The following is a 17,305-nucleotide window of genomic DNA, read 5'->3' on the forward strand; positions in this document are numbered from 1 at the left end:
CCCCAAGCCCGGTTCCTCGAAGGCAACAAAACAAACACAAGCCAAAGATGAGGGGGAAAGCAGAGATTAAAAAAGCAAAGTTGCGGCTCTGCAGGTAATGACCTCAGTGCCAAGGATGATGCAGGGGCTGTTGGGCCCTGGCTGAGAACGGCCACACTCGTGTCAGTGGTGACGAGGCCCCATCAGCAGCTCAGCGGTAACCGAACATCCCCGCAGAGGAGCTGGGGGATGCTGAGAGCCCCAGTCTGGGCTGGAATTGGGAGCACAGGGGCTCCCAGCCCCCCCCAGCACACCAGCATCCAAACGGAAAACCAAAGTCCCAGGGGGGTAGTGGCACCAGGGAGGGCTGGTCCCCATGGAGGGGACGGGAAGAGCCGGGCCTGGGGTCACCCACCCACTCTCCCCACTCCTGTCACCTCCCCGGCAGCCTTGAAAAGCCCCTTATCACCTTAGAACCTAAACAAGCCACTTTGTACCCGTCTCCTCGGCTCCGGCTTCTGCCGAGTTTTCTAAACAACTTCCCCAAAGAGGCTGACGAGGATGTTTTTTCCCTCGCCCAGGAACGGGGGGTCCCGTCACCCCGGAAATGCCTGGGTCGTGCCTCCCCTCTCCCGCACCCCGAGGGCTGGCCTTTGGGTGCCATTGGTCCCCAAACGAGCGCCCAGGGGCGGACATAGAGGATATAAAGGCTGGAGGAGCAGCCCCGGCTCTCTGTGCCGGGGTTTGCTGGAAGACAGAGGGATGGGACCCGAAAGCAGCTTGATCCTCACTCTCCTCTGCTGGGTGGCAGGCAAGGTGGCTGCTTACCCACCTTGGGATTTCTCCTGGGGGGCACAGGCAGACCCCCACGCCTGGTCTTGGATGGAAGATCCTCAATCTCGCGCTGTCTCAGCGCATCACCCAGTGTGGGTGCAGTGCCAGGAGGCTCAGCTGGTGGTGACAGTGAACAGGGACCTCTTCAGCACCGGCCGCCTGGTCAACCCGGCCGACCTGACGCTGGGGCCTGCGGCGTGCAAGCATTCCTCGCTCAACCCTGCCCAAAACACCGTCACCTTCACCGCTGGCCTCCACGAGTGCGGCAGCATTGTGCAGGTAAGAGCTTCTCCCCCTCGGTGCTCCCTCAGCCCCGGGATCCCCCACAGAGCAGCTTCAGGCTCCTGTGCCGGACACACAGCACCATCGAGGAACATCCTAGGGGAAGGACAAGTGGGTATTTCCCCCAAACTAGAGGTTTTTTCCCAAAAAATGCTTTGCCCTTTCAGCTGGAGGCACACCGATGGTGCAAAGCCCCCACATCAGCCCCGTTTGGCTCATGTTTTGGCCCATTAAGAAGTGTAACATGCCGAGAATGGAGCAGGCTCCTTCTTCATCCCCATTTCCCTGGCTTTTAACCCCTTTCTTTGGGTTTCCCCAGCATTACACAGTCGGGATAGGACAGCTACATGGCTTGGCGGGGGTGGGAGGTGGGGGTGACCTTGCCGCTGGCTTCTCAACTCTTTTCTGCCCAGATCACACCCAATTCCCTCATCTACCGCACACTCCTCAACTACGACCCCAGCCCTGCCAGCAACCCCGTCATCATCCGCAGCAACCCTGCCGTCATCCCCATCGAGTGCCACTACCCCCGGTAAGGGCTCCCTGGCCTCAGTACCCCCCGGCCCAGTCCTCAGGGACCAGCATGGGGACGGGTACTGATGCCCAGTGATCCTTGCCCAGGAGGGAGAACGTGAGCAGCAACGCCATCCGCCCCACCTGGGCTCCCTTCAGCTCCACGCTGTCGGCCGAGGAGAGGCTGATGTTCTCCCTGCGCCTCATGAACGGTAGGTGGGAACCATCCTGACCCACCGATGGGTGTTTTTCCGCCTTTTTCCCAATGTGGAGGAGCTCAGGGACCCAGCAACCCACTAGGAAAGCCAACTTACCCCATGGCAAACTCCTGCTTTTGGGCTCTGGTCCCACGGGAGCTCGGGGACGGCTGGAGCATCACCCCACTGCTGCCTTGCAGAGGACTGGAGCGCCGAGAGACCCTTCACCGGTTTCCAGCTGGGTGACGTCCTCAACATCCAAGCAGAGGTGGGCACTGAGAGCCACGTGCCACTGCGGTTGTTCGTGGACAGCTGTGTGGCCGCCCTGAGCCCCGGAACCGAATCCTCGCCCCACTACGCCATCATTGACTTCAACGGGTGAGCCCCAGGGACCCACTGGTGGTGGCACTTGGGGACCAACCGGAATGCTGATCCTCCGCCCCGTCCCACCCCAGGTGCCTGGTTGATGGGAGGTCAGATGACACCAGCTCTGCTTTTGTCACCCCCCGGCCCCGGGAGGACGTGCTGCGCTTCAAGATCGATGTGTTCAGGTTCACAGGGGATGCCAGGAACCTGGTAAGACTGTGTGCCCCCTGTGCCAGCACCAAACCAAGCCAGTGGCCCCTACAAGTGTGTCCCCATCTCTCCTGCCCTCCCCACAGATTTACATCACCTGCCACCTGAAGGTGACCCCAGCAGACCAAGCCCCAGATCCCCAGAACAAGGCTTGCTCCTTCAACAAAGCCAGAAACACGTGAGTAACCACTGTATCGGGGTGGGGCAGGTCCTCAGCAGCATCTTGCAGCCCCAGCGTGGCAAGAAGATGCGTCACAGACCCAGACTTGGGGGTCACGACTGCTCCGTGGGTGCCGATGGGGGACTCTGGTGACAATGCTCCCACCCTGCTCTAGATGGGCACCCGTGGAAGGCACCCGGGACATCTGCAGCTGCTGCGAGACAGGCAACTGCGAGTCCCCCGCTCTTTCCAGGAGGCTCAACCCCATGGAGCGATGGCCCAGCCGCCGCTTCCGCCGCCATGATGCCAACGGTAAGGTCCTTGCGGGGACGGAGGGGACACCTCGGGGTTGCAGGAGCCTCACTGCTCCTTTCTCCACAGGGAAAGAGGCTGAAGCTGACGTGGTCATTGGCCCTGTGCTCCTCTCGAGGGACCTGGGCACCGTGGGAGAGCGGCAGGAGGGAGGTCAGGGTGAGTCCCCACTGACTGTGGCCCCACGACACGGCTCCAGTGACGAGTGCTAACGTCCCCCCTTGGTTTTGCAGGCAGGGTGACGGCAGTGCCCAGCGTGGGGACAGTGCTGATCTGCGTCGTGGCCGGTGTGGGGCTGGCCGGGGCGGTGCTGGCTGTTGGTGTGGGGCGCAGGAGGTGCGCCCGTGCGTCGGCATGAGTGTGGGGTGGGAGCTGAATAAAGCCTGGGAACGATAAACTGTGTCTGCACTGCTGCCTCCGTGATGGCACCTCGGGGACACGCCTGGGCTGGGTGTCCTGCCAGCGAGGGACCACCCATCCATGTGGCCATGGGGGTGCTGGAGCCCCACAGCTCCCGGGGGTCGCCCACATTCTCATCCGGGATTCAGCCCTCCCTGGGGCTCAGTTCCAGGGTTGTCCCGCTGACTTTGCGTGGGTGACAGCGGGGACAGTCCCCTGGCCCTAAAGGAACCGCTCCCGCGCTCTCGACCCGGATCACCCGCGCTCCGAGGCCCGCCAATCCCCACCCGAGACTGCGTCCGGCCCCGCCAATCCCGGCCCGCTTAGGCGCGCCCCGCCCACCTTCTCTCGGCCCAATCCCGACCCGCTTTTTCAATCCTGCCCCGCCCACCCGTCTCCGATCCGACCAATCCCGGCCTGCTCTTTCAATCCGGCCCGACTGCCGCCCGGCTCTCGGCTGCCGCCACTCTCGTTCCCCGGCGGCCCCGATCCCGCCGCTCTGCAGAGCAGCAGGGGTCCCGGTCCCGCTGTCGCAGCCCGGGGAGGGCGGGTGGGTGGAGTTCCGCAGCGAGGCCGCTCCCGGATTCCCGTTCAAGCCCCCAGAGCCGGGAAGCACCGGAGGTCCCAGCGACTCCACGCCGCCGAGACCGCGGGAAAAAGGGCCAGATGGGGCTCCCCGTGAGCGGAGCTGCAGGGGAGAGCGGGGCGGGGGAGCGGAGATTGGGGCGGGACAGGATTGAAAGGACAGGTCGGGATTGGGTGGATTGGAGACGGGATGGTGAAGACTGGTGATCGGATTGGGCCCAGCAGAGATGGGCGGGGCCCAGAGAGCAGGGATTGGGTGGAGCGCAGATGGGCGGGGGCAGCAACGGGCCGGGATTGGCGGGCGGTGGAGCCGGTCCGGGGAAGCGGGGCCCCATCCCGCCGGCTGCTCCCCGCTTGGGTCGGGCAGCGGCGGCCGAGCGGGTCCGGGGGCCTTCGGGGGCAGTGAGGGGCGGGTGGGTTGCAGCTTAAATAGGAACAGTTTTATTATTATATTTAGTTATGTAATTATATTTTCATTACATTATCCTAAACATTATATGTAATAATAAATTCTGCATAATAAAGCCCGAGGCTGGTTCTTCCCTGTGGGAGGTGCCCCCAGTTCACAAGCACTTCCCCCGCAACCCGGGCCCGGGACTGCGGGTGGGTGCGCTCCCCGTTCCCCCATCACACCGGGGGGGTTTCCAGCCCCAGTGTGACCCTGTGAACAGCCCCCAGGCCGGGCCCCGGATCCCCCGGCTTCTCCAGGCGCGACGGCGGCACCAGGGACCCGGTCCCCACCCCACTTGTCCCTGGAACCCCCCGCCCCAGGACCCGGGCGGCCCTTCTGCGCTGTGCCCTTTGCTCCCCAGCACCTCGAATTGAAAGACAACGTGGAAAAAACACCGGGTTTCCCTCAGGTTCCCTCCCGGGAGGGTTCCCCAACCCCTTGGTGGCCCCGGGACATCCCTCGGTGGGCTGGCACGGTGGCAGCGTGGCCTCAGTGAAACGCTGAACCCCTCCAAAGCAAAGTGTTTTAATGATTTCCGGTTGTAAAGCTCGTGAAAATAATAATAATATTATTAATAATAACAACAATAAAACAAGGCTTCCAGTCATCTCAAAGGGCTCCCGGACCTCCTCCCCGTTTTCAAAAGCTGCACGGACGGAGCGAGCCCCCCATTAAGGCAACAGGATTTCCAGCACCTTTGGTCCCCAAAATAACCGGAGCATCCCGGCGTAGCAGCCTCCTTGAGAAGAGGGGTCGAGCATCCCTGCCAGGGCAGCACCTCCAAATTTGGGCTGTCTTCTTCCCCCCAGGGGGGGTGGCATCACCGGAGCCACCTCACCCCCCCAAAAAATGCAGAAGGGGTTAATACAGAGCTCTCTATTGCTAATATGCGATTTATATAATTTATACAGTATTTACACCCCCCTGCCTTTATTCCAGCTAAAACTCAGCATCAGTTTCCCTCAGGAAATTGGGAAAGAAAAAAAAAACAACAAACCACAAAAAACAAAGGTTAAAGAAAAGTTAAGTATAAAAAAATATTTCAAAGAGTCATTCTCGCTTCCCCGCCTTTTAACGTGAAGAAATGTTTGGGGGTTTTTTTTGGGGGGGGGCTCTTGAGGAGCTGCTGATGGGGTCTCCGGTGGGACAGAGGAACCAGCTCAGGCACTTTCTGGAGAGGGGGACAGAGGCTGGGGCAGGTGACGTCCCGCTGGCGCTGCTCCCATCAAGATCTGAAAGAAGGCAAAAACAAATCCGAGGATTTGGGGAATGCTCTTCAGAAGACATTTCAAACCATTAACTCAAAGGCGGGATGGGGCGAGAGTTTCTTTTGAAACTCAGCTTCGTTCTCCCAGGAATAACAAGGGAATTCAGTATAAGCACCCCAAAGGGAGCCAGACACCAAGCCCCAGCTCCACAGCTGGCCAAATCCAGCTTTATTTTGGATGCTTGCAGAGAAAACCCAGATGAAAGGGAGGAAAAAAGGAACTAAACAGCTCAGGTCCAACCCCCATCTCTGTTTTCTTTTGGTTGGTTGGTGGAAGGACAGACGGACATCTCCTTACTGGGAAATCTTGCAGTTTGTCGTGGAGACGTAGCGCCCAGTGTAGTGGATGTTGCACCTCACCACGTTGTTGGTGAAGTCCGACTCCAGGACGATGTATTTGGGGTTCACTTGAACCTAAAAACGACGGAAAGGGAAGAAAAAGCACCCCCAAAAATTAGTAAGAGGGGGGACAAGCAGCGCCTAAGTCAAAGGGACGGCACCGAAAAAGGTGTGTGGGCCCAAAACTGATGGTTGAGATCCCAAACCGACCCCAAATTGGTCAATTTGCCCCTAAAAAACTCCCCCGCCACCTTTAAGACGTAATTCCCCGGCTGCACATCCGTGATATCGATCCACTGGCAGTCGATGTCGGCGTTGTAGGTGTCGTAGCAGCCCGGGCTCAAGCCCTGTGGGGGAAGAAAAGGGGGGTTCAGGGTGTGTTTGAGGGGGGGTGAACCCCATGAAGCCCTTGGAGCATCCCCCAAAAAGCCACCTGGGTGTGGGCCGTGCAGGCGTAACGCTTCAGGTTGCCGAAGTCGCAGGTGGTGTCCTCCAGGCAGAAGCTGGCTTTGTGTCCCTCGGCCACCTTCCTCCCCGTGCTGGCATCCAGCAGGTCGTAGTGGCTGAACTCATCCATGCTGTGATAGTGCCTGGGGAGGACACAGGGTGACCCCCCAAATGGCACCGTCCCCTTCCCAGGTGTGATTCTGGGGGCTCCCCATCAATCCTGGGTCTATCCCAGCTTGCAAGCTCTGTCCTTGGGGACATTAATTGCAGGAGCTTGGTGGCTTTAGGGACATAGATGTGAAATGAGGTGATGCCCTCCCCAAAGATCTCAAAGCAAAGCCACAAAAAGGGGGGGAAATGCCATTAAAAAAGCCTTACAACTGTCACGAAAGGGAGGGCTGGTGGGGGATAACATGGGGACACTCACTGGTGACAGCTGTGCCACTCCCAGCTGTGCCGGGGCCGGCTGGGCAGAAAGTCGGCTGTGCCCTGGTTCTTCACCCGCTGCGGGAACCGCAGCAGCACCCGCACGTCGTAGTCGGTGGTTTCGGGGGTGTAGGCCGTGCTGGAGACATCAGGATGGTCAAGGACAATGTCATCCCCCCCGCCTTCAGACCCAGCCCCAAGGGACAGAAGCCCCCCAGGCACAGCGGGTCAGCTCTGGTACCCCCGGGAGGAAAATCCCCAGCGAGTGTCTGCAGGGAGAGGATCCTCCAGGGGAAAGGAGCGGACGAAAGGTCCCCCCTTGCAGCACCTGACAGACACCTTCCCTTTTTATTCTTTTATTTTTCCTTTTCATTTTCCTTTTCCCTTCTCCCTTTCCATTTTCCCTTTCTTTTCCTCTTCCCTTCTCCTCTCCTTTCCCCTTCCCCTCCTTCATCCTTCTTCCACTTCCTTCTCCCCTTTTCCCTTCCCTTTCCTTTTCCCTTTCCTTCTCCTCCTTCTCTTTCCCCTTCCCTCTTCTTCCCTTTTCTCCTCCATCCTTCTCCTCCTTCCCCATCTCTCTTCCCTTTCCTCTTCCCTTCCCCTCTTCTCCATTCTCCTCCCACCAGTACCTCCTCTGTTCCCCTCCAACAAACTCCCTTGACCCAGGACCCTCCTTTCTCCCACAATGTCCCCATCTCCCCAGGGCCCCCTTCTGTCCCCCTGTGTCCCCATGTCCCTACCTGGCCAGGCACTTCTCCTCGGCGGCACAGCGCAGCGAGTACAGGTGAGCTCGCTGCACATAGGTGGACGCTTGCACATAGTTGGGGTCCGGCACCAAGTCAGGGAGACCTGCCGGGAGCATGGGGACAGCCCTGAGGGCTTGGGGACAGGACCTGCGGACAGCGTTTGGCTTGGGGACACTGGTCGCAGGCTCGAGGCAGCCAGCCCTGACCTCGTGGGGAAGGTTTGCTTTGGTCACCGCCACGTTGTTTTAATTTTCTGCTGCAGATGGAAAATCCTCCCTTCCCCTCCCCTTCCCCCCCAGCTCCCGCTGGCAAACCCCAGCCTCCCGTTTTCCTCCAGCCCGATTGCTCAACCCTCCGAGAAGTGATTCCACCCGGCCGTGCCCACCCGCCCTGCCAGGGGTTACTGGGGTCCCCCTGAGCCCCCCCAGCTCCCACCCCTCTGGCAGCCAGTGACCAGGGGGTGGCACAACCCCCCGAAAACAGGGGTCCCTACTTCCTGCCCTGTTTCCTGGTTTTCACCCCAAACCCAGCCAGCTGCAGGGCCGGGTGGGGGCTGCCTCGCTTTCCAAAAGCATTACAGAGCCCAGCTGGAGCCCGAGCTCCCAACCCAGCAACACCCTCACACACCTCCCCTTCCCAAAGGCTCCTCCGAGCTGGAGAGCATCCTCACATCTGTCCCAGGGTGGGGGGATGCTCCCTGGCACTCCGTGCCTCAGTTTCCCTCTGCAAAGTCAAGCCTTGCTCTGCAACAACCTCTGCTTGGGAGCTTTTGTTCCTGCAAGCTCGCCAGCCTGTCCTCATCCTCACCTTCACTCCCAGCCCCAGCCTTATCCTCGTCTACATCCCCATCTCCATCGTCATCTTCATCCTTATCGCCATCTTCATCCTTATCGCCATCTTCATTCCTATCTCCATCCCTATCCTCACCCTCATTCCCATCCTTATCCCCATCTTCATTCTCATCCCCATCCCTATTCTCACCCTCATTCCCATCCTTATCCCCATCTTCATCCTTATCCCCATCTTCATTCTCATCCCCATCCCTATTCTCACCCTCATTCCCATCCTTATCACCATCCTCATTTTTATAACCATCCTCATCCTCGTCCCTATCCTCACTGCTCATCCTCATCCCCATCTGTATCCATCATCCCCATCCTCATACTCATCTACAACACTGTCTTCATCCCCATCCCCATTCTCACCCTTGTTCCCATCTCAATTCTCATCTCCATCCTTCATCCCCGTTCTCACCTTTGTTCCCATTCCAGTTCTCATCTCCATCCTTTATCCCCATCTTCATTTTCCTTTTCATCCCCATCCTCGTCCTCATTCCCATCCCTATCCTCATCTCCATCCCCATCCCTCACCTTCTTTCAAGGGACCAGGGGCTCCAGCCGCACCACCTCCTCCCTTTACACCCAGACAGTTCCCAGCACATTTCCTTTTTCCCCTCCTAGTGTTTTAGCCTTATTTTCCCTTTTTATGTTTTTTTTCCGTGGGCAAAAAGAACAATGCCTTCTTGTTTCTGAGCCTGCCTTCCCTCGAGGGATCACGTCACTCCGTTGGAGCTCGTTTCCTGCCCGACTCGCTTGGTCATCGCTGCTGATGTAATACCCAGGGGGGCTGTGCACACCAGGGGGGAAAAGCTTGGAAAGACTTTCCCCCAATCCTTAAAAAAATTAATAATTAAAAAAGCAACAGAGAAAAGCCCCTGGGCCCCGGCCTGTTGCGAGAGGAACATTTGTCATCATTTATAAAACAGCTTTTCCTCCCCACTGTTGTTTATAATAAATTCTTGGACGTTCCAGAGAGAAACCTGACCCCTTTACCAACGGGGAGGTTTATTTTTCCCCCTATGACGGAGCTCGCCCTGCACGGCCCCGTTGTTATTGTAGGGTCTTACGCCTGATTTTCAGCTCAGAACCCGGCAGCGAAGAGTCAAATCACAAGTGCCGGCACCGTTGGGGTTAATAGGATGGCAGGATCCAGCCTCACCACCCTCGAAATGTCCCCTTGTCCCAGCAGGACACCAAACTGTCCCCATGTGGGGCTGGCCAAATCCTGCTCCTTTTTGCTGAGCCAGCACTTTCCCACCTCCTTCAAGCCAGGGGGCTGGCAGCCCCCTCCACCCCGGTATCGCCTCCGAAAAGGGACAACCACAGCAAGAACGTGTTTGCTTTTCCTCCGCCGCCCCTCAGCCTGCCCGGGGAGCTGCCAGAGACGATTTCCTCCTTCTGCACCGTGAAAATTCGAATAATAAAAAAGAGGCAGGCCCGCTCCCCGCCGCGCTGTTTGTGCAGGTGTGCGGGGCTTAGCCGAAAAAACAGCGGCTCCGACGGTTTTCCCAGGAGGCGGATGCTTAGGGACAAGCCAAGTGGGTGGCTGTGAGCAGTGGGGACATTGGGGACAGCCCTAAGTGACGGAGATTCAGCCCTTCACCCCGCCATCCCGCAGCATCCCTCCTCACGCATCCCTCCATCCCATCCCAGCCCCGCTGGATCTGCTCGGGAGCCCCGGCTGCTTGTTAAATGCCTGAAGAGAGCAACAAAACTCAACCCAAAACCACAAAAGAGAGACTTTCCCAGCAAGATTGTCATCTCCTGGACCCATCCATGGGTGACAGCATCCTTAGGTGCCACCACAGCCACCATGACTCAAGTCGGTACCAAATTCCCCACCACCCATGAGATTTCCAAAACCTCCACCACGGCCTGGCCACCTACAGATTTAGGGCTAAAAAACATTTCAGCTCTCATCTTCTGAGATATTTCCATCATCTGCTTTGGATGGAGGGAGGTGGACGACTCACGATGCTCATGCAAGCCCCAGTAAAGCTCCTGTAAAAGCCAGTGGGGATCTAATTGCTTAATTAACCCCCCAGATGCCCCAGCGAGGGGCCGGGAATGCCACACATTCCTGGCAGAGCCGGGCGGGATTAGGAGGCTCTTAAAGAGCTTAGATGCATAATTAACATCTGATTCGGCTTTATAAAGTGTTTTGCTCAATTAAGAAACCTGCCTGAAGGGTGGCCCTGAAGGTGACAAGCTTGGGGTAAGGAGGTTGTGACCCCCAGGGAGGTGACAGAGGCCCCAGAGAGCCACCTCCCTGAGCTCGGATGAACTTTATTCCCTTCTTTAGATTTATTAAGGAAAAATGTGAAGAAGGAGGCTGAGGCCTCCTGTACCAAGGGGTGGATGTCCCACTGATGGGCTCATTGGCCAACAAAGGTTGTTCACCCACCCGTGGGCACCCGATTCCCCTGGCAAAGCCATGGGCAGCATCACCTCCTGGCCCAGCTTCCAGGGATCCTTGAAGGACACAGCCTTTGCCAAAGGGATGAGATAAGCTTGGCAGGCATCTTCCCATTTCCCTCTGTCACCTTGGGTCATCTGCAGGGCAGCGGTCCCCAGAAACATGGAACTGCCAGCATCCCTCATCCCTTAACCCTGCATACCTAGCCCTTGCATCCCTCATCCTTTCATCCCTCACCCCTGCATCCCTCATCCAGCAGGAGTGGTTGCTCCTGGCAAGGCGGGCGGAGATCCAGATGAAGATCCTCTCCACACAACTCCTGTCCCCAAGCTCTTTCCCACACATCAGCAAGGCCGGCCAGACCTCGGGCTGACCCAGCCCGGCTGCTCTCGCTGTGTTTACTTGCTCGCACGCAACGGGGCAGGGGTGGGACAAATGCTTCCCCCAGCACGAACCCTCTGGGATGGGATTTTCTCAGAAACCAGGGATGGGGCTGGATGGGTTCTGGGGTCAGATGGGTCACAGGCTCCAGCTGAGATGGGTTTCCCAAGGGACAGGCAGGGAACAGATCCCCCAGGCTGCTGCTCCTCACATCCTCCGGCCTTGCTTCCAATTTCACCACGGAGCAAAAGAAAAAAAACACTTTTGGCAAGCCTCAGCCAAAAGCCACAGGATTTCATCAGGATCGGGGTCAGTAGGACATGAAATGACGGTGGCCCTGCTGCGACCTTGGTCCCCTGCTGTGGCCCCGATGCGGCCGGCACAGGGGGGCAATCAGATCCACCCGTGAACCGAGCATGTCCCAGCCCAGGGCACAGGGCCAGGATGCCCCAAGACATGGCACAGACCCACCCCATGAGCACAGCGGCCCCTCAGTCCACAGCACAGACCCATCCTGAGCCCAGACTCCACCAGGACTTGCTCCTTTGCACCCCTTCCCTTTCCTTTCTGCTTTTCACCACCACCACCATCATTCCCAAAATACAGTGTCTCCAACAATCCCTTGGTGGCCCCATGGCCACATTTGTCCCCGTAGTACCAGAGCAGCATCCTTGGCTCCAGACACTAGTGCAGAGGGCTCTGCTTTCAGGGATGCCCTTCCCCCTGTGTAACAAAGCACTTAGGGCACTCTCCCACCCCACGTGAGCTGCCACCCACCCCAGCATCCCCCTCAGACTCACCCCGTCCACCGTGGTTGGGCCTGTAGACGCTGCCCACACTGACTCGGGCTTGGTTATCAGGGACGGCTTGTGGCATTTCGGGGCTCCTGGCAGGCAGGTAGGGCTCGGGGCGAGGAACCGCATAAGGCTCCAGTGCCCGAAAAGGCGGTTGCGGCTCATACGGGGGGTACTGGCCCCTGTACCCCGTCCCGGTAGGAGCTTGCAGGTTATCGGTCGATGCGATGCTGGGTTGCTGGTTGGTGTATGAGTCCGGGCCATTCTGCTCCGGTGAAGCCCCCGTGTCATGATACAAACTATGGGAGTAGCGACGGTCCAGCCCATCAACCGGCTGGGGGGCGGCAGGCACGTAGGGGCGTTCGGCCGCCGGGTAGTAACCCTGGGCTCTATAGGGGCTCTGCTCCTCCCCGTAGTCCTCGTAGCGAGCGCGGGGTTGGAAGGGGTACACCACGCTGGCACCCGCCGCCGCCGACGCCACGGCCGCCCCGCCGGTGCCGGTGCTGCGGTAATAGGCGTACGTCTCATCGTACGCCCGGGGCGCCTCGTAGGGCTCATACTGGGGGGCGAAGGGGAACTGGGGGTACGCGGGCTGCCCGACGGCGGCGTAGGCGAAGGATGAGGCTGAGGACGAGGAGGAAGGTTGGCGGGAGCGGCCGGCGGGCCGTACCCGTTGCGAAGCGGTGCTATCGCCCACCGGTCCCTCCCGCCAGTTTTCGGGCACCTGCCCGAAGCCGAAGGGATGTCGCGTTTGTCCCCGCACCGTTTCGGAACCCGGGCGCGGCGGTACCGCCGGTGCCTGTCGCCGGACGTTCCCCGCTCCTCCGGTCACCGCTCCCGCCAACATCAACCGGTTCCCTCCGGGTCTCTCCTGCCCCGCCGGGACGTACTCAGCGCCGGTGTTGAGCAAACTATAAACGCGGCCGTTGTTCTCCCACTGGATCAGCTGCCTCCAGGGCTGCCCGCCGCCCGCCGGCTCCTGCCCGCCCGCCAGCAGGCACAGCCCGTAGCCCAGCGCTGCCCACAGCCTCCACGCTCCCCGCCGGGCCATCCCGTCTCCCCGTTGCCCGCCGGGTCCCGCCAGCCCCGGTGCAGAGGCTCCCGGGGCGGGCGGAGCGGCCGCGCTCCCCGGCGGCGGCGGCGGGAGGGAAGCGGGGCCGGGCGGGGGAGCCAAGCGCGGGGGGAGCAGCAGCGGCGGCGCCGCCGGGTCCTAAGAACCGCCTCCACCACCGATCCTGCCCCCCGGCAGCCCGGAGGAGGGGCTGAGGGTGCTGCAAAATTAATGCGCTCTGGATTAAAAAAGAAAGAAAACAAACAAAACCCGACAAAATAACAAGCAAGCAAACAAAAAACCCCCAAAGCAAAACAACAAAAAAAGCCCCAAACAAAACAAAACAAAAAACCTAAAACAAACAAAACCAAACGACAAAAAACCAAAGAAACAAACAAAAACCCAAAACAAAACAACAAAAAAACCCCAAACCAAACCAAAACACAAAACAAACAAACAAACCCGACAAAAACAAACAACAAAAAACCAAACCAAATGACACAAAACAAACCAACAAAAACAAACAAACAAAACCACACAAAAAATCAAAACAAACAAAAATCCCCCAAACAAAAATAAACAAATAAAAAAACCCCCAAACCTAAACCTTCTGCTTTTTACACTATTTTTTTCCTTAGCCAGTGTACACACAGCTTCAATACTTGGGTTGAATTCCGCGTGTTTCAGTGTTATACAATGGCCTCGAAACAGGGGTTGGGCTTGCAGAAAGCATTTGATGGGGCAACGCGATGCGATCCTGTGCCAGTGCTGGGAAGGAAGGGACCCTGTTTTCCCCCAAAAATGAACCCAAATTCCCAGTAGTGACTGTCCCATGCGGAGGCCTGATGCAAGGGTGAGGGCCTGGACAAGCACCTTGGCTCCCTCACAAAAGCTTTTGGTAGGTCTCAGAGGGGAAGCTGCCAAAAATAAATTGAAGCTTTCCCCCGAATTTACCTCTTTGTGATGATTTGGGTTTTTTCCCCCTTGATATTATAGGCCAAATGTGGCCAGATCCTGCACAAAATCTTAACAAGCCCCGGTGAGGAATAAAAACAGAGAATGGTGGGTAAGCCAGGGCTGGAAATATTAAACTAAAAGGGGGGACCTGAGGAGTGAATCCAGGGGGTCCCCAACCCTGCTGCCAGCTGGATCCAGCCCCTGCAGACCCCAAATCCACCATCACACAGGGGCCAGCGCTCTGGATTCCTCCTCCACATCACTGAATGAAGGGTCTGTGCAAACAGAGCACCAGGGCCTCACCACCTCCTCCTTCCCGGGGACCCCCTGAGCACCCCCCTCCACACACATTTTAACAGTCCCCCAACCCCAATCTGGCATCCACAGGGACATATTTCAGGGCAGAAATGGGGCTGGGAAAAACATCTCAGCATCCTTCCTTTCATTTTCCACACTGGGGAAACCGAGGCACACCCCAAAAGCAGGAGCGGGCACCCCACCCCCTGCCCCCCTCCTCGTCCCTGGAGCTGTCCTTGTGCCACCCGGCACTTTCCTGTTGCTTTAAGTCGCAGCCGTAGGGACGTGTGCTTTCCACGTGTAGATTTTTCCTTTTCCCCTTTTTCAACCCCCCTCCTGCCGCTTTCATTCCCAGCCCAAAAAAACGGGGACAGAGCCAGGATGAGGCCAGGGGCCAAAAGCAGCCTGACCACAGGGCATCCCAGCACTGAGCCTTCTCAGAGGGGCTAAATTTCCCCCGTGGGATCCCCCAGTTCCTTGCATCCCCCAATATTTCTTTGCTTTCCCTTGCTCCTGCTCGCGCTCCTCCCTTCTCCCCGCAGGGACTGGAAATACCAGAGTTGATGTAATAGGCAGTGTGGCGCTGGCCAGGAAGGAAAGCCTGGCCTAACCTCCTTCTCCCACACCCCCACGGCTGCCTGTCCTGAGTGGGGATGGGCACACGGGGCCTGGTCAGGGGTCACTCCCCTCCTCATCCCCCCAGCCCTGAGCACAGCCAGGATTTTAGGGGGAGGACTTGGTGCGATATAGGGGGGACACATGCGGCAGGGACATGGTTACTCCCACCCCAGTGGGGACGGAGGGATGATGCGGGGGGCGGGGGGCAATAGGTTTGGTTCAAAGATGGGGGTCCCATACCCCCTCCAACTCACCAGACCGTGAGATGCCACAAGGACACGATGGCAGAGGGGACAGGCAGGGGGTGTCACTCCCATAACCCTTAATGGGGGGGATTAAAGACACATAGGGTCCCACACCGCATACCCACAGGGGTTTAGCATCCCCAGAGAGGATGCAGGAAGCGGGTGGCCAGAGGCCATCTGTCCTAAAGCAGCACCCTGGGCCACCAAGATGTCACACGAGGGGCCGTTTACCCACTGTATTTGGGGGTCCTACCCCCACTAGATGGTGCCAGCAGCCCACGCTTGCGGTGTCGCCGCACCTGGGGTGACAGCACTGGGGACAGCCACCCCTGCAGTGGCTTCTGCCACCCAGCCCCACGGAAACCCCATCCCGAGGTGGGGTGGGAGAAGGGGACACAGGGGCTGGCCCCCATGAACCATTTTGTCCCCCTTTCTTTTCAAAAGGACTCCAAAAGGGGTGGGTGTGGGTGCCCATAGGGGATTTGTGGGGTGGCTCCCAAAAAGATGAGTTGAAGCCATGGTGCTGGGGAAACTGAGGCAGCGCTGGCTTGGGCCAAGTCCCGGGCACAACTCCAGTGCCTCCATCTCTCCCTGCTGGGCTCAACCCCCAAATTTCAAGTTAACCCCTCAACCTGTCCATTCTACTTTCCTTTTGCAGACATAATTACCAATACAGTGAATTCATTTCATCCCCAAGTGATTAAATTACTTAGCAACTTAATTACCTAAAGAGTGGTTTTCTGTTACTATTATTTTTAGACAATTTGGGTTAACTAGTCGTGTGAGTAATTGGGTGTCACCTTATTGAATTAAAGGGGACCGCGTGGTCACCATGCGGCACTGTGGCACGAAGGCGCCTCTGGCTCCATCCGTGTGAAACTCACCCAAAAGCTCATTCCCAGGATTTTACTGTCTCCTTTTAAATCCTTTCCAACATGGATTTACTGGCACTGACTTGATTATTCAAGACAACCACGTGAGGGAAAGCTGGGGAGAGAAAAAGAGGGATTTAGCTTCACCTGAATCTCTGTTTTATTGCCCCAAAGCAGGTTGTTTTGGGGAACGGCAGCCTTTTCCCACAAGAGACTTATATTTATGGCAGAAATGCCCTTCTTTTCTCCAGTTCCCACCACACCAAGGCCCACCAAGCCCCAAGATCAAGGTCAGCGTCTCCCACCTCATCCACCCATGTGCTATGGGGACGAGTGGATGGAACCAAGGCCTCTCGGCTAAGTCAGTGGCAGAGGAAGACGACAGCTTCGTCTCCCTCCCTTGCTATTCATTTTCCTCAAAAATCGGCCAAATTTACAGCTTTAGAGAGGTCAAGGAAACCTGCTGATGCCCCCGCAAGTTTCAGGGAAACTGAGGCACGGGGACTTTCCCCTGGCTGGCACAGGGTAAGCTGGCACCTGAGCAAATCCCACCTGGTATTTTGGCATCCGTCAGCAGATGGAGGAGCTGGCAGTCAAGGAAACCTGGGGAGCATCTTTTTTCCTCCATTAATTTACCCAGTGATGTGATCCTGCAGGCAGAAGCTCTAAAGCCAGGGTTGTACAAGCTCTTTCCTTCCTACAGCCAATATTGAGGGAGAAAAGCAAGAAGGCGGGGGAAAAAGACATGACCTGGGATAATAAAGCTAAAAATCAAGCTTAGAGTGAGGTGGCTCCTCTTCTCCTTCCTCCCCAACCTGGGCAACATCACAAATCAAGCAAAATTCCAGAGCAATTACAAGGAGGAAGCTACAGGATGGGGCAGGAAGGTCCCAGAGATTACTTGGGGGGCTCTGCAAGGGACGGGGGACCCTCCCCAAACCCCTGCTCCCCTCACTTGCTTTATGGTTTCCTGTATTTTTGCAACCTCTCAGCACTCCTGGCTTTCTACACCAACATTCCTCTATCACAGTTAGCAATTACAGGTGATTTTCTTTCCCCCCTCCCGTGTTCTTAGCGGAGCTTATAATTAACTCTCTTCTGATTCTCATCCCTGCTTGCACACCGGCCTCATCAGAGATGTCAGCAAAGCACTTTGATAACATAGCCTCTGGGTTTTTTTATAGCTTTGGAAGCTTCTTTTCCCAAAGGATGCGAAACCCAGTGTCCCCGGGAGATGCTGTCCCCCTGCATCCAGCCCGTGGGGACATCCCCAGGCAGATGAAGCTGGCAGCACCCATGGCTTCACCCAAACTCCCAGCTCT

The 17,305-nt window shown here is 57.6% G+C and overlaps 3 protein-coding genes across 7 annotated transcripts in view; 1 reads left to right on the top strand and 2 right to left on the bottom strand.

Annotated features, from left to right (window-relative positions):
• Positions 1 to 686: 686 nt before the first annotated feature.
• Positions 687 to 3,250, top strand: LOC102095173 (zona pellucida sperm-binding protein 3). Of its 2 annotated transcripts, none has more exons than XM_065077103.1 (9): positions 687 to 1,092; positions 1,509 to 1,627; positions 1,717 to 1,820; positions 2,006 to 2,183; positions 2,261 to 2,381; positions 2,468 to 2,559; positions 2,717 to 2,853; positions 2,923 to 3,012; positions 3,087 to 3,250. In XM_065077103.1, exons 1-9 carry the CDS (start codon positions 742 to 744, stop codon positions 3,209 to 3,211), a joined length of 1,317 nt encoding a protein of 438 aa, XP_064933175.1. In that variant the 5' UTR covers positions 687 to 741; the 3' UTR covers positions 3,212 to 3,250. The 2 variants fall into 2 exon arrangements, with proteins under 2 accessions (XP_064933175.1, XP_064933176.1); XM_065077104.1 differs by having other exon boundaries at positions 2,923 to 3,006.
• A 1,547-nt stretch (positions 3,251 to 4,797) lies between these two features.
• On the bottom strand, positions 4,798 to 13,142 carry LOXL1 (lysyl oxidase like 1). Its single transcript, XM_005513024.3, has 7 exons — positions 11,950 to 13,142; positions 7,508 to 7,616; positions 6,769 to 6,906; positions 6,328 to 6,484; positions 6,146 to 6,241; positions 5,854 to 5,969; positions 4,798 to 5,520 (listed from the first exon to the last, which is right to left on the bottom strand). Exons 1-7 carry the CDS (start codon positions 12,992 to 12,994, stop codon positions 5,514 to 5,516), a joined length of 1,668 nt encoding a protein of 555 aa, XP_005513081.2. The 5' UTR covers positions 12,995 to 13,142; the 3' UTR covers positions 4,798 to 5,513.
• A 144-nt stretch (positions 13,143 to 13,286) lies between these two features.
• Positions 13,287 to 17,305, bottom strand: part of LOC110355089 (uncharacterized) — a 61,615-nt gene continuing 57,596 nt past the window's right edge. For all 4 annotated transcript variants that reach the window (XM_065077106.1, XM_065077105.1, XM_065077108.1 and 1 more), the window contains one exon: positions 13,287 to 16,098. In XM_065077106.1, the coding sequence (XP_064933178.1) occupies positions 16,075 to 16,098 (24 nt within the window). In that variant the 3' untranslated portion in view covers positions 13,287 to 16,074. The remainder of the gene's footprint in view (positions 16,099 to 17,305) is intronic.

This window comes from Columba livia, chromosome 11 (genome assembly GCF_036013475.1).
Source record: "Columba livia isolate bColLiv1 breed racing homer chromosome 11, bColLiv1.pat.W.v2, whole genome shotgun sequence".
Taxonomy (NCBI): domain Eukaryota; kingdom Metazoa; phylum Chordata; class Aves; order Columbiformes; family Columbidae; genus Columba; species Columba livia.

Bases quoted from the DNA above. Each gene is read 5' to 3' on its own strand.
- LOC102095173 (XM_065077103.1), top strand. From the start codon at position 742: ATGGGACCCGAAAGCAGCTTGATCCTCACTCTCCTCTGCTGGGTGGCA. The intron at 2,854-2,922 runs GTAAGGTCCTTG...CTTTCTCCACAG, and splicing joins CCGCCGCCATGATGCCAACG to GGAAAGAGGCTGAAGCTGAC. The intron at 3,013-3,086 runs GTGAGTCCCCAC...TTGGTTTTGCAG, and splicing joins GCGGCAGGAGGGAGGTCAGG to GCAGGGTGACGGCAGTGCCC.
- LOXL1 (XM_005513024.3), bottom strand. From the start codon at position 12,994: ATGGCCCGGCGGGGAGCGTGGAGGCTGTGGGCAGCGCTGGGCTACGGG. The intron at 6,485-6,768 runs GTGAGTGTCCCC...TGTCCTCCCCAG, and splicing joins GAGTGGCACAGCTGTCACCA to GCACTATCACAGCATGGATG. The intron at 5,970-6,145 runs GTGGCGGGGGAG...CGTCGTTTTTAG, and splicing joins CGGGGAATTACGTCTTAAAG to GTTCAAGTGAACCCCAAATA.